Raw genomic sequence first — 12,298 nt, 5'->3', positions numbered from 1 at the left:
TCTAAGAACCAGGGCTCGACTCGGGCCCCCGAAGGCCACGGAGTACTGCTCCTGCCTGGCCCAGGACCCGTCATGGGGCAACTGATGGCCAAGTTGATGGGCATCTTTGGGAAACAGGGTAAGGGGCGCACAGGGCATCCAAGCGACCTCTTTGATCCGGCTTCCACCCAGGGATCCCGGGATTGGGGTCGTCCGGGGGGATGCGTTTGGGAACCTAGGACTGGGAGGGTCCTGCGTGGGCGCTCCTTGCCAGCTGCCCAGCCTCCCTTGCCCCTTCCCCGCCGGCTCCTCGCAGGTCGCCGGCTTCGGTGCGCTGCAGGGCGCAGGGCTGGGCGAGCCTCCTTGCTCGGGGTAGACGCCGCCGCCGGTTTCCTGCGAAGTGACTTTGCGCTCGGCTCTTTCCCAGACCCGTTCTCTTGACAAGCCCCGAGCTCCCCCGACCCTTCGGACAGTCACTTTTCTGGAAATGTGGAGCGAGGGAGGTGGGGCTGAGCTCTCATTTCCACTGTTCGGGAGTGGCGCAGGTGTCCGGGGTCCGGTGGGAAAGAAGCCTGCCCTGTTGGTTCGCTTTTCTTTCTTTTTTCTTTTTGGTGGGAGATGGGGTGGGGCGGTGGGGAAGCAGACGTGGTACCATGGGAAAGGTCCCTCGGCCTGCTGGGAACACTTGTCTCCTTCGTGGGAGGCCTAGTGGGTCACACAGTCCCTCGATCATCGCGTTTGGCCCTGACCTTGCCCTTCCCCCGGATGCCTCCAGAGCACAAGGTTATCATCGTGGGACTGGACAATGCAGGAAAGTCCACCATTCTCTACCAGTTGTAAGTGACTCCGAGGGGTGAGGGGAAGGGTCTGTGCTTTCCCACCAGACTGACAAACATTTGGACCAATCACCGGAGCCCTTTCCTGGGTTCCCGGGAGGAGTGTTGTGGGGAACGCTAGTGGGACCTTCCTGGTGTAGTGGCCCCTCACTCAGTTCAGTAGCCCCTCGGTCTGGCATTCGAATGCTGCTCGGTGTGGGCAACTCCACAGCGCCCCACCATCTACCCCCGGCCCTGCCAAACCGGGTTGCAGGCTGACTCTGTTGGGCAGGCAGGTTCTTCCCGTCTCCCTGCTCTTTGCTACCCCCTAGCGGCAGGTTCCTTTTTAACTTCTGCGCTCCACCTCTGCGTTTTTCTCCTGCAAACACAACTGGGAGGGCCAGCTTTGGGTCCGCAAGGCTCTGTAGCTCCTGGTTTCGCAGAGTCTGGCACATGTGCTAAGTACCCATCAGAGTTTTCCCCGAAGTTCACTCCTTGGATGGCATTTCTCCCGTTCTGGAGCCTCCAGAGTGTTTACTTAGGACAAAATTTCTGAAAAAGTGACCTATGTAAGTGGTTTTTAAAAGTTAAAAGAAAAATCCAAACAGTGTAAGAGTACACAGTGAAAAGTGCGTTTCTCTCTCACCTCTAACTCCCAGTTTTACTTCCCAGACAGACCTTCCAGAGGAATTCCTCACATATTAAAAGGGTGTGTGTTTCCTATGTCACTATAAACAGAGCACCTTTCTGATGGCCCTCACTTGGGTCTGTCTCCTTTTTCTAATCCCTTGCTATTCAAAGTATGGGCCACGACCAGCAGCACTGGCATCATCTGGAAACTTGTTAGAAGTGCAAAACGCTGGGCCCCACCCCAGACCCACTGGATCCGAATCTGCATTTTAACAAGACTCCCAGGTGATTCAACTGCACATTAAAGCTTGGGGAGACTGCTTTATTAAGTCTCCCCTCTCTGGGGTCCAAGCCAGGGCAGGACTTGGTCTCACTCTTGTCTGCATTCCCCTGTGCTCAGCAGAGGCGTGGTCAGCCTGGATTGATATCTTCTCAATTAGATTCAGCCTGATTTGGGAGTAGAGGGGTAGGAGGGCAGAGCTGGGAGGGGGCTGGGCTGATCTCTTGGTGCCCTCTCCTACCTCCCCAGCCTGATGAATGAGGTGGTCCATACGTGTCCCACCATCGGTAGCAATGTGGAGGAGATTGTTCTGCGAAAGACCCACTTCCTCATGTGGGACATAGGGGGACAAGAGGCTCTGCGCTCCACCTGGAATACATACTACTCCAACACCGAGGTGAGGTGGGCACTGGGGTTGGAGGAGCTTTGTGATATTAGCCAGCTACTTAACCTCTCTGAGCCTTGGTTCCCTCACTTGTGAGATGGAGATCATAATAATAACCTCCCTGAGTTGTTATGAAAATTAAATAATAGAACAATAGCTAATGCATGTGTGTCAAATACTTACATAGCACAGTACCGGTTAAAATGTTTGAATATTCCCTAGAAGCTCTGCTTGCTGGCAGCCTTCCGTTTGATGCATTGGATGGGGTAGACCCTTTGTCTCAGGAGGTTTTAGTTACTCACTCTGGAAGCAGTAGAATTTAGTAGTTTAATTCCTGGAATGAGACAGCCGCGTTCAAATTCCAGCACTGCCACTCACCTGTTGTGTGGCTGAGGGCCAGATACGGCACCTCGTTGAAGTGCAGTCTCCTCATTTGTAAATGGGGATCATAATACAGTTGGCCCTTGAACAACATGGGTTTGAACTGCCCGGGTCCACTTACATGTGGATTTTTTCAATATATATAAAATTGGTCTTCTGTGTTTCCGGGGTTTGCACCTGCTGATTTAACCAACTGTGGATCAAAAACAGTATTTTTGATCCATGGTTGGGAAGCCACAAGCATTGAGGGCCAACTGTATGCATTGGTCTATGCCATTTTATATAAGGGACTTGAACATCCATAGATTTTGGTATCTGTAAGGGCCCTGGAACCAGTCCCCAGCGGATACCAAGAGAGGACTGAAGTTTTGGGGAGAAGTCAAAGGTTATACATGGATTTTCAACTGTGTGGGAATTGGTTGCCCTTATCCCTCACGTTGTTCAAGGGTCAACTGCAGTTTCAGTTCCAAAGGGCTGTGGTGAGGCCCAGACGGAGTCATGAACGCCCAGGGCATAGCATAGCCCCTGGCATGAAATTTGAGGTTGTGCTGTGTACTCCCGGTGTCTGGTTGGAAAAGGGAATAAAACAGTACTAGGACAAAAAATAAATATATTTAAGAAAAACAACAAAGAATGGGATGGGCATGCAGGAGGCAGCTGATTGATGTTTCTCTCTTATATCGATGTTTTTATCTCTCTCTCCATTTCTTTCTCTCTAAAAATATCAATAAAACCATATTTTATTTTATTTTTTTCAAAATAAAAAAGCTATTCATTATTTTAAATTTATTTTTTATTTATTAATTTGTTTTTGTTACAGATGTTTCTCATTTTTCCCCCATTGACACCCTCCTCCCCTTTCCCCCCACCCCATCCCCAGCTTTGTTGTCTATGTTCATTGGTCATGCATACATGCATGTAAGTTCTGTGGTTTGTCTCTCCCCCCCTCCCCGCAACCCCCTCTCCTCTGAGACTTATCAGTCTGCACCCCACCTCTATGTCTCTGGGTTAATTTTGTTCAGCAGTTTGTTTAGTTCATTATATTCCACAAATAAGTGAGATCATGTGATATTTGTCTTTCTCTGCTTGGCTTGTTTCGCTTAGCATAATACTCTCCAGGTCCTTCCATGTCATCTCAAAGGATAAGAGATCTTTCTTTCTTACAGCTGCATAGTATTCCATTGTATACATGTACTACAGCTTTTTAACCCACTCATCTACTGATGGACACTTGGGCTGTTTCCAGATCTTAGCTATTGTAAATAGTGCTGCTACAAACATAGGGGTACATATATTCTTTCTGATTGTGTTTCAGGTTTCTTTTTTTTTTAATTTATTTTTTATTAATTTGTTTTTGTTACAGATGTTTCTCATTTTTCCCCCATTGACACCCTCCTCCCATTTCACCCCTGCCCCATCCCCAGCTTTGTTGTCTATGTTCATTGGTCATGCATACAAAACCATATTTAAAAAAATGGGACTAGGGCAGTGAGATCTTGAGACTGGACAGTTTGTTTTCTGTGGGACTCACATCAGGGTTGTGCAGAGGCCAGTGGGGAGCACAGTTGGGAGAAGGTACCTTCACCAAAGAGAAGGCCCTCCACTCATGGTTCCCCTCTGCTGGCCAGTTCATCATCCTTGTGATTGACAGCACAGACCGGGATCGGCTGCTGACCACTCGGGTGGAGCTGTATAAGATGCTGGCCCATGAGGTAAGCCCCCTGTGGTTGGGAGAGGGCCCAATGTGCTAGCTGTTTGACCTCAGTTTACTCATTTAGCCTCTCTGAGCTTCATTCCTGATGACTCAGTCTGCAAGAGCCCCTAGCTCAGCAGCTTGGGCAGGGCTAGTTTATCTTAGACGAAGGACAATAATACCCTCAGCATAGTTGATCACAGAAGGCAAAGTTGCTGGTTCAGGTCCTGACACCACTTCCCACTCACTGTGGGACCCCAGACAAATCATTTTACCTCTCTAATTCTGTTTCCCTAACTAAAATTGGGGAGAATCATCAAATTCCTATGTCATGGGACTGTCTTAAAGGTTATATGAGCTGGTTTAGAGGCATCTATGAGCTGTCGGTGTCATTTACTGGGGTTGTTATGTTGGGACAGGGCCCCCATCCCTATCCCACTTGGGCATGGGCCTCTCTTGCAGGGACAGCAGGGGAACCAGGGGACACTCATGGGGTACTGGGAAGGGAGGCTGGGCCCTGACAGGCTGACTCCTCTGTCCACAGGCTCTGCAAGATGCTTCCGTCCTGATCTTTGCCAACAAGCAGGACATGAAGGACTCCATGACCACTGTGGAGATCTCCCAATTCCTCACCCTTAGTGCCATCAAAGATCACCCGTGGCACATACAGGGCTGCTGTGCCCTCACCGGGGAAGGGTTAGTGGCTGTCCCACCGGGACCTCCAGGGCCTGGCCAAACCAATGAACGACTGACCATCAGAACATTCTCCTGCCTCTCCTGTCAGAATCTGGTTCACAGTTAGTCGAGTCAGTTGAGCATGTTTCCACAGTAGAGATGTGCAGGCAGAGAGCGAGAGAGTCCCTGCTCGCAAGGGGCTCCTTCTAGTCGGGGAGAGAGGTGGCAACCCACCGAAACACAATCCTTTGAGGTGCTCATAAGTGCTATGAAGAAAGTGAAATTGGATCACAGTGACAGAGGGGTGGGGATGGGTCTGGTTTAGCTCGGTGGTCAGGGACAGCCTCTACTAGGAGATGTCTGAGCTGAGACAAATGAAGAGGAGATAGCTGTTGGAAAACCCGGGCAAGCCTTCCAGGCAGAAATCACTGACTCCTTCTACCTTTGACTTTCCTGATCTGTAAGAGGAGGAGGGTGAGTAAATCTACTCCCTTCCAGAGTTTCTGTAGAGAGTAAATGATATCGTTCACTCCACATTTATTAAGCACCTACTTGTGCCAGACACTGTTCTAAGCACTGGAGAAACAACAGTGAACAAAAAAGACAAAAATACCTGCCCTCATGGAGCTTACTTTCCAGTGGGGGGAAACAGACAATTAACAATTAAAATAAAAAAATATATAGTAAGTTAGTTTGACCGGTGTAGCTCAGTGGTTGAGCATCCACCCATGTACCAAGAGGTCATTGGTTCGATTCCCAGTCAGGGCACATGCCCAGGTTGTGGGCCAGATCCCCTGTGGGGGGCATGCAGGAGGCAGCCAGTCGATGTTCTCTCTCATCGATGTTTCTCTCTCTCTCCTTCTCACTTCCTCTCTCTCTAATAAAGGAAAAAATATATATATATATATAGTAAGTTAAAAAATGCTAAGTGCTCAGGGGAAAAGTTAGTTAGGAAGGAAGATTGGAAGAACATGGTGGGGGTGGGGGATGTTGCAATTTTAGATAAGCTATCCAGGGAGGGAGTGCTGAGAAGGTAGGCACTGGGGGCACACACCTGAGGAATGCGAAGGAGCTAGGCCAGGGTCACAGAGAAAGGACCTTGTACCAGGTCTGGAGAGTTCCCTTTCCTCTTCCTTCTCAGGTGGAGTCACAGCAGGCTGAGGACCTAGATCCTGGTTAAAGAAGGGGAGGCTTTAGGCAGGTCAGCCCAAGGAACCACACATTTCTGGTAGTGTCTCGCTACCCCCTGGGTCAAGAGGGCCCTCCTCTTCCCCAACCCAGTCAGTTCAGTTCAACCAGCATTCCTAAGTACCCCATGTTCCATGCACTGTACCCGGTGATACAGACATGACCAAGACCCCTCTATCCCCACCCCTTGCTCTGGCGTTGCTAACAGTCTAATGGGAGAACTTGCTTATGGGGCCTCTTCCCAGGCCTTTGAAGTCACCCTGCACTGCCTCCTGTGATGGAGTGGGTGGGAAGGGGGCATTAGAGATTTGTCCAGAGACATTGCTAAGGTAGGTCTGCAGACCCCTTCCTTAGAGAAGCCCCCTCCTGGTTCCCAGACATCCAGAGGTCTCTGTACATCTTCCTAACCTTTATTACAGTAGGTAGTTATGAAATTATTTGATCATGTGTTTAATATCCATCTCCTCTGCTGGAGTAAGCCCCAGAGGGCGTGTCTGTTTTTATCACCAGTAACCACAGTGCCTACGTACTCAGGCTGTTTATTTTATTGGTGGAAAGATTGGATGTAACTTCAGTTGTTTCCTCATTTGGCTTTGGGCAGGGGCTAGGGGCTTGAAGGCCATCGTCCTCATGGGATATGCTGATCCTTGCCTGTTCCTCCCTTCCTGCAGGCTGCTCGCTGGGCTTCAGTGGATGCAATCTCGGGCCACAGCCAACTGACGTCCTAGCCTATGGCCAACCAGAAACTTTGGGGTTTTGCATGGACTACGTGGGTGGAAACCCCACGTGACTATTACTTGTCTACGATTCTCTGGTGGGAGCACAGGCAGCTATGGACAGTGAGATTACTACTGCTCACCCAACTCCCCACAGAGGAGCTACACTGTGTAACCTGAATTGCTGCAGACAGGACAGCAGGAAATGCTGCCCCTCACTTCACAAAAGCAGGTGTCCTTGGAGACACCAGGGGTATGTTGAAAGTGAAAGTGGAGCCTCCTCCCCTCAGCTCTCAACCTCTCTGTAGGAAAAATGGAGGAGCAGAGTAAGAGACTCCTTTCTTTCCTAGAACCCCATCCCTATCTCCCTTACCCCACCCCAGCTTTCTGGCCCTTCAGCCATTTTTTGGGCAAAGAATATTCTAGAAAGGTGATGGGGGTGGGCTCCGGGGACCGAGGGCAGACTCAAAAGCTGGGAGGGGAGAGGGAGTGGGACAGAGCATCCAAGGAACAGTCGTTGGCACTGCAGGGAGTTCCACTCCTCCCTCCACCTTCCCACTCCCTCTGAGATGCTGGCTCTGACCACAGCTTTTGAGCTTTAGGCCACCCCACCTATGCCCTTCGTTCCCAGTGTCCTTCCAGTGTAAATCCCACTCTTGCCAAATGACCTAGGCTCCTACAGTATCTGCTTATCTTGTCTGTTTCTCTGTAATAATTTTATTTCACGTTGTATCAGGTTTTTTTATTTTATTTTAATTTTTATTTATAAAGATGTAATAAATGTCATTGAAAAGTACTCACCTCTTATTTTTGCCTGTTGGAGTAGGGGTCTTTAGGGGTTATTAAGGCCAGGAATCCTATCTAGGTCGAGCTGGAGACAGGATGGAAACCCAGGCTGCCCTGTACACAGGGAGCAGTGTTATTACCCCAGAAGACATGGGATGGTCTTGGGGTCACTTAGTCTCTCTCCTTGCCAAGTCAGGAAGTGGATATCTTGGCGAGTCAACAGAGATACAAAGGGCCCAGGATTCTTTACCCCTGTGGTCTTCTTGAGGAATGATTGTGAACGAAGAACTCAGGAATTCTAGCAGCCCCTATTCAGATTCTGTTTTTTTCTTTTTTCATTAGGTTTTTCTGGCACAGCCCTCAGATAATAACACAAATTGACACCATTGCCTTTATCTATGAAAACTTATCTCAACAAGAAAGCAACCCACCAACAGCGAGGTGGGGGTATAGCTCAGTGGTAGAGCATTTGACTGCAGATCAAGAGGTCCCCGGTTCAAATCCGGGTGCCCCCTCTTCAAGCCCAGGCTTTTCCAGTTTTCTTAGTCCTGCGGTCCATCTCTGTAAGTTCCCTTACAGATGACGGGAGATACTTCCTTGGGTCCTGCCAACCTATTTTGAGTCAGTGAAGGTGGAGACCCAGCCTCTGTCCAATTCACAAGCTCGAAGAATGGAATGTATTGCGAGGAAGGACTTGGACCTTCGGGTTGACCTATTCGGACTGTACATACGGCCCACTCCCCTAGGTGGCTCTCAGGGTGGCCTGGCCAGTGACCTGAGGTTAGTTCTCGGGGAGGGAGGCTGACTTTCTAAGAGCGAAGCTTGGGTTGGGGAAAGAAGGCCCAGAAAAGTCCGCGTAACAGCGTAGGAAGAAGAGAATGGCACTTAAGCATTAGTAACGGGGCTATAGCAGGGCAAAAAGAAGGGGAATCCGGCCCAAAGAAATGCCCGGAAGTAAAAGATCTCGAAGGATCTGGAGGGACTTACCCTCCCACGTCCCCAAATTTCATTTTTCTTACACCGTCATTAGAAGCCAGAAAACAAGCCCTGCATTCAGATGTGCAATCGCTCGAAACGTATATCCTTTCCCTCTGTTGTAAACCTTAGATTCTGCTTCCTTGCAGTTCCTCGCGGAGCCTGTGTAGAAGCAGCGCTAAGAGGCTTTCCATGCAGGAAGCACCAGCGGAGGGGGTATAGCTCAGTGGTAGAGCATTTGACTGCAGATCAAGAGGTCCCCGGTTCAAATCCGGGTGCCCCCTGCCTTGTCATTTTTAAGGCCTCACCTCCGGAGCCTGGACAAATTTCTTTACAGCGCGTCCTTTTTTTCTTCTACAATTGTATGCTGATATTGCCTTCGTCACCTCTTTTTGGCAGACGAGAAACGGTGAGAGAGCGAGCAAGAATCAAGAATTCCTCAGCAGTGGCTCTCAACCATAGTCCTGGGGACCAGCACCACCACCTGGGCACATGTTAGTAATGCAGGCTCTCCGTCTCATCCCAGAACTACTGAATTAGAAACTTGGAGGTGGTGCCCAGAAATCTGTTTTTTAATTAGTCCTTCAGGTGTGTCTAATGTACACTCAAGTCCCAGAGATTTACATTAAAAAAATGTACACGTCACTTTCTTCTAATTATTTCCAAATTGCTGTTTCAACCTGAACCTTTGTAGAAGATCGTATAAGACAGACTGTGAGGCACCCCGAGCTGGGGAATGTACAAAGAGACCCGGGACGGAGCCGCAGTCCTGTCCTAAGACCTCCCAACTTGAGCCCCCAGAAGGTACGGGCGAGGAGATGTGAATCAGTTGGGTCAGAGCCGGAGTGAATGGACAGCGTCTGGGCAGGTTCGGGAAAGTGAGGGAAACCGCAAAACACGCGCGTTGTGGATCGTCACGTGGCCACTAGAGGGCAGCCAGAAGCCGCAGCTGGAAGCAGCAGCCTATTCGATCCTCTTTGAGAGTCTGTAAAATCGGGATTTAAATTAGACAAGAAGAATTTACAGACAGGCCTCGTCTCGTTCCTCGTAAGGAAACAGAGGGTTTAGGACTGGAGGAGTTCGTTTCCGGGACCCTGGATCCTGAGGAAGTTGGAACTAGGATTCCGAGAAATTAGAGTCTTGGGTTCTTTCATTGCAGCTCATACTGTTCCTTCTCTTGTCCCTACGCAAGTCCCTCCCCCTGGGGAATCCCCCAAATGACGCTCAGCGTGCATACCCCTCTCCTCGATTTTCCAGTTCCTAGGCCCCAGACCCGCGGAAGCCAGGTTGCCCCCCACGCCTCACTCGCCCATCCTCCAGCGCTCCAACTCCTTGCTGTCGCACGAACTAGGTCAGGGGCGGGAAGAGGCACCTCCGAGTCCTGACCTGATTCCCTGCCGTCTATTAAATCTAAATTGCGGGTATTTTTATTCTGTCCTGGAAGGGAAAAAAAAAAATCTATCCCCAGAGCCTGTTATGTGGTAGTGGCAGGGAGGTGCACTGTCTTCTTGCTCTGGGGCTGGCTTTGAAGATTGACTGGGTCCTGAGCAGGCCTGGGGTCCCCAGAGAAGAGTGACCTGGGTTACCTTCGGGGGGTGGGGACAGGTCCAATTTTTTTTTAAAGCAAAGGTGAGCCAGGCTACCTCCACCTCCAAGTCTGTTAGGCTGGGGGGCAACATTGTGCTGGAAATGGGGGGTTGCGCGGTGAAGAGGAGAGGGGCCCTGGGAGGGGTGGAATTCACGCATCTGCTGGGGAGAGGAGCCGGGGTCTTTGCTGCAAGGAGATTCCACAGAACTCTGAGGAACAGCCCAGAAAGTCGGGAAACCTGATGGAGCGGGAGGCGGGCAGGAGCCCAGGACTCAGGAAGGGGCGCCAGTCCCTTCCTTGGGTCTTGTCACCCGGATCTTCTCTCTGCTGCTTTTCCCGGGGGAGTGGAGGAAGGGAAGGGTGGCAGGAACTAAGGTGAGGTGTTGAGGGAGGCAGCTGATGCTCCTCGGGGGTTCTCTCAGTCCAAGGGTCCGCCGCCCCGTCCGCCTCCTCCGCCCCTCCCCCGACCCCCTCCTCCCCCGCCTTGGGAGCGGCTGCGGGAGCTCTCGGGAAGGGCCGGGGAAGACTGGGGAGAGCTCGGGAGGCGCCGCGCCCCCCGCCCCGCCCCCTCCGGGTCCGGCTCCCGGCTCCCGGCCGCCGCCGCTCTGCTCGCTCCCCGCCCGCTCGCGCGCTCGCCGCTCCGCTCCTGTCGGGCCCCGCGCCCCGCTGCCGCCTCGCCGCCAGCCCTCCGCCCGCTAGCCTCGGGGACCGCGCCGCAGAGCCGGGCTTCCTCCCTCGGCAGCCGCGGGCCGGGGGCGGGTCCTGGCGCCCACCATGCGGGGAGAGCTCTGGCTCCTGCTGCTGGTGCTCAGGGAGGCTGCCCGAGCGCTGAGCCCCCAGCCCGGAGCAGGTAGGACGGGCCGGAGTTGGCCGGGTGGGCCGGGGGCGGGAAGGGGCCAGGTAGGCAGGCGTGGGCATGGGCAGGTACCAGCCGGCTGGTGAGGTCGGGGGTGGGTGGGGGGTTGGGGAGTATTGTCAGCGGGAGGTCAGGAGCCTTGTGGGCTGTGGCAGGTGGACAGGGACCCCACTTTCCTAAACACATAGGTGTGTGAGTGAGAGCGCAGGCATCAAATATTGCCTTCCTGGAAGGACAACAGAGGTTCCCTTGCAGAGGGGCCTCCATAAGGCAGTGGGCTGTGGTCGCAAAGGGGACAGTGGAGGGGGGGTCATAGGGACCCCTGGCCACACGGGGCAAGGCTGAATTCTGATGAACTGGGGAGTCTGCCAAGCTTTGCTTCCTTCTCTCTCTTCCCTACCCCCAAGCTGACTCAGGTTGGGTCTGAGTCGGATTTGGGGCTGAGTGGGAGCAGCCAGGGGAATGGTGGAGACTCAGCATTTCTCCCAGAGGAAGGGTAGTGATGGCCTGGGACTGAAGCCTTCCTCTCTCTGTCTGGTACCTGGAGAGCAGCCCTGGGCTCAGGAAGAAGCGGCTTGCTGCTCCTCTATCCCCAGCCTCTGGGGTCCTCCTGTCACTCCTGCTCTGCTCTACCCTGTGGCCTTTGGCTGTTAGCTGCTCTGGCTCTAGATAGGAGGTGGGGGTGGAGGCTCCTGTCTGCACACTCCTCTTCCCCTACACCACTTTCCCACAAACATCTCTCCCATGGATGTCCTTTCTGAGATCTACCATGACTCTCTCATGTTATGAAAGAACCATTTTTCAACAGGTAATTTTAGATTCTCCTCCTGCACCCAGACCTTCTCTTGGGTTGGGGGGTTGGGTAATTTGCAGTAAAGACTCTTGACCGAGAGAAGAAGGAAGATAGAGAGCTCTATGCCTCACTGGCATAGGAGTCCCTCAGATGGGACAGAGCAGTGAGTGAGTGAGTGAGTGAGTGAGTGAGTGCATGCGTGCGTGTGCGTGTGTGTGCGTGTGTGTGTGTGTGTGTAGGGGGATGCTATAGTTGGGTTGCTTGTTCTCAGGGGTATGCTAACATCAGGCACAGTGACAGTGACAGCATTCTTGACTTTAATGGTCCCTGTATGTAGCTGATGAAGGCCTGGAACCCTGTTGAGAAGGAGGGTGGGGAAGGGTGCTGATGGAGAGATGTGGGCCGAGAGCAGTGGAAGCTGATGTGGCAAGAGGCTGCTGGTGCAGAGCCACCAGTTTCAGGGAGACCACACAAAGAGTGGCCAGGAACTTGGCTTCTATTCCCAGCATCTCACTTGCTGGGTGACCTTGAGCAAGTTATTTTCCTTCTCTGGGTCTG

General features: G+C 52.0%; 2 protein-coding genes and 2 non-coding genes across 4 annotated transcripts in view; all 4 read left to right on the top strand.

The window, feature by feature from the left end:
• Positions 1–35: 35 nt before the first annotated feature.
• ARL5C (ADP ribosylation factor like GTPase 5C) lies at positions 36–7,112 on the top strand. Its single transcript, XM_036269102.1, has 6 exons — positions 36–118; positions 755–815; positions 1,954–2,101; positions 4,099–4,182; positions 4,708–4,859; positions 6,698–7,112. The coding sequence occupies exons 1-6, from the start codon at positions 73–75 to the stop codon at positions 6,744–6,746; spliced, it is 540 nt and encodes a 179-aa protein (XP_036124995.1). The 5' UTR covers positions 36–72; the 3' UTR covers positions 6,747–7,112.
• An 859-nt stretch (positions 7,113–7,971) lies between these two features.
• TRNAC-GCA lies at positions 7,972–8,043 on the top strand. Its single transcript has one exon. It is a non-coding gene; the product is annotated as a tRNA-Cys (tRNA).
• Positions 8,044–8,715: 672 nt separating this feature from the next.
• Positions 8,716–8,787, top strand: TRNAC-GCA. The gene has a single exon. It is a non-coding gene; the product is annotated as a tRNA-Cys (tRNA).
• Positions 8,788–10,711: 1,924 nt separating this feature from the next.
• Positions 10,712–12,298, top strand: part of PLXDC1 (plexin domain containing 1) — a 62,826-nt gene continuing 61,239 nt past the window's right edge. Inside the window, exon 1 of the mRNA XM_036268718.1 lies at positions 10,712–10,941. Within this exon, the coding sequence (XP_036124611.1) occupies positions 10,866–10,941 (76 nt within the window). The 5' untranslated portion in view covers positions 10,712–10,865. The remainder of the gene's footprint in view (positions 10,942–12,298) is intronic.

The sequence above is a fragment of the Molossus molossus genome, unplaced genomic scaffold, assembly GCF_014108415.1.
Source record: "Molossus molossus isolate mMolMol1 unplaced genomic scaffold, mMolMol1.p scaffold_m16_p_19, whole genome shotgun sequence".
NCBI lineage: Eukaryota > Metazoa > Chordata > Mammalia > Chiroptera > Molossidae > Molossus > Molossus molossus.
The sequence above is the reverse complement of the archived record's forward strand: the minus strand, read 5'-3'. Positions and strand labels throughout refer to the sequence as shown.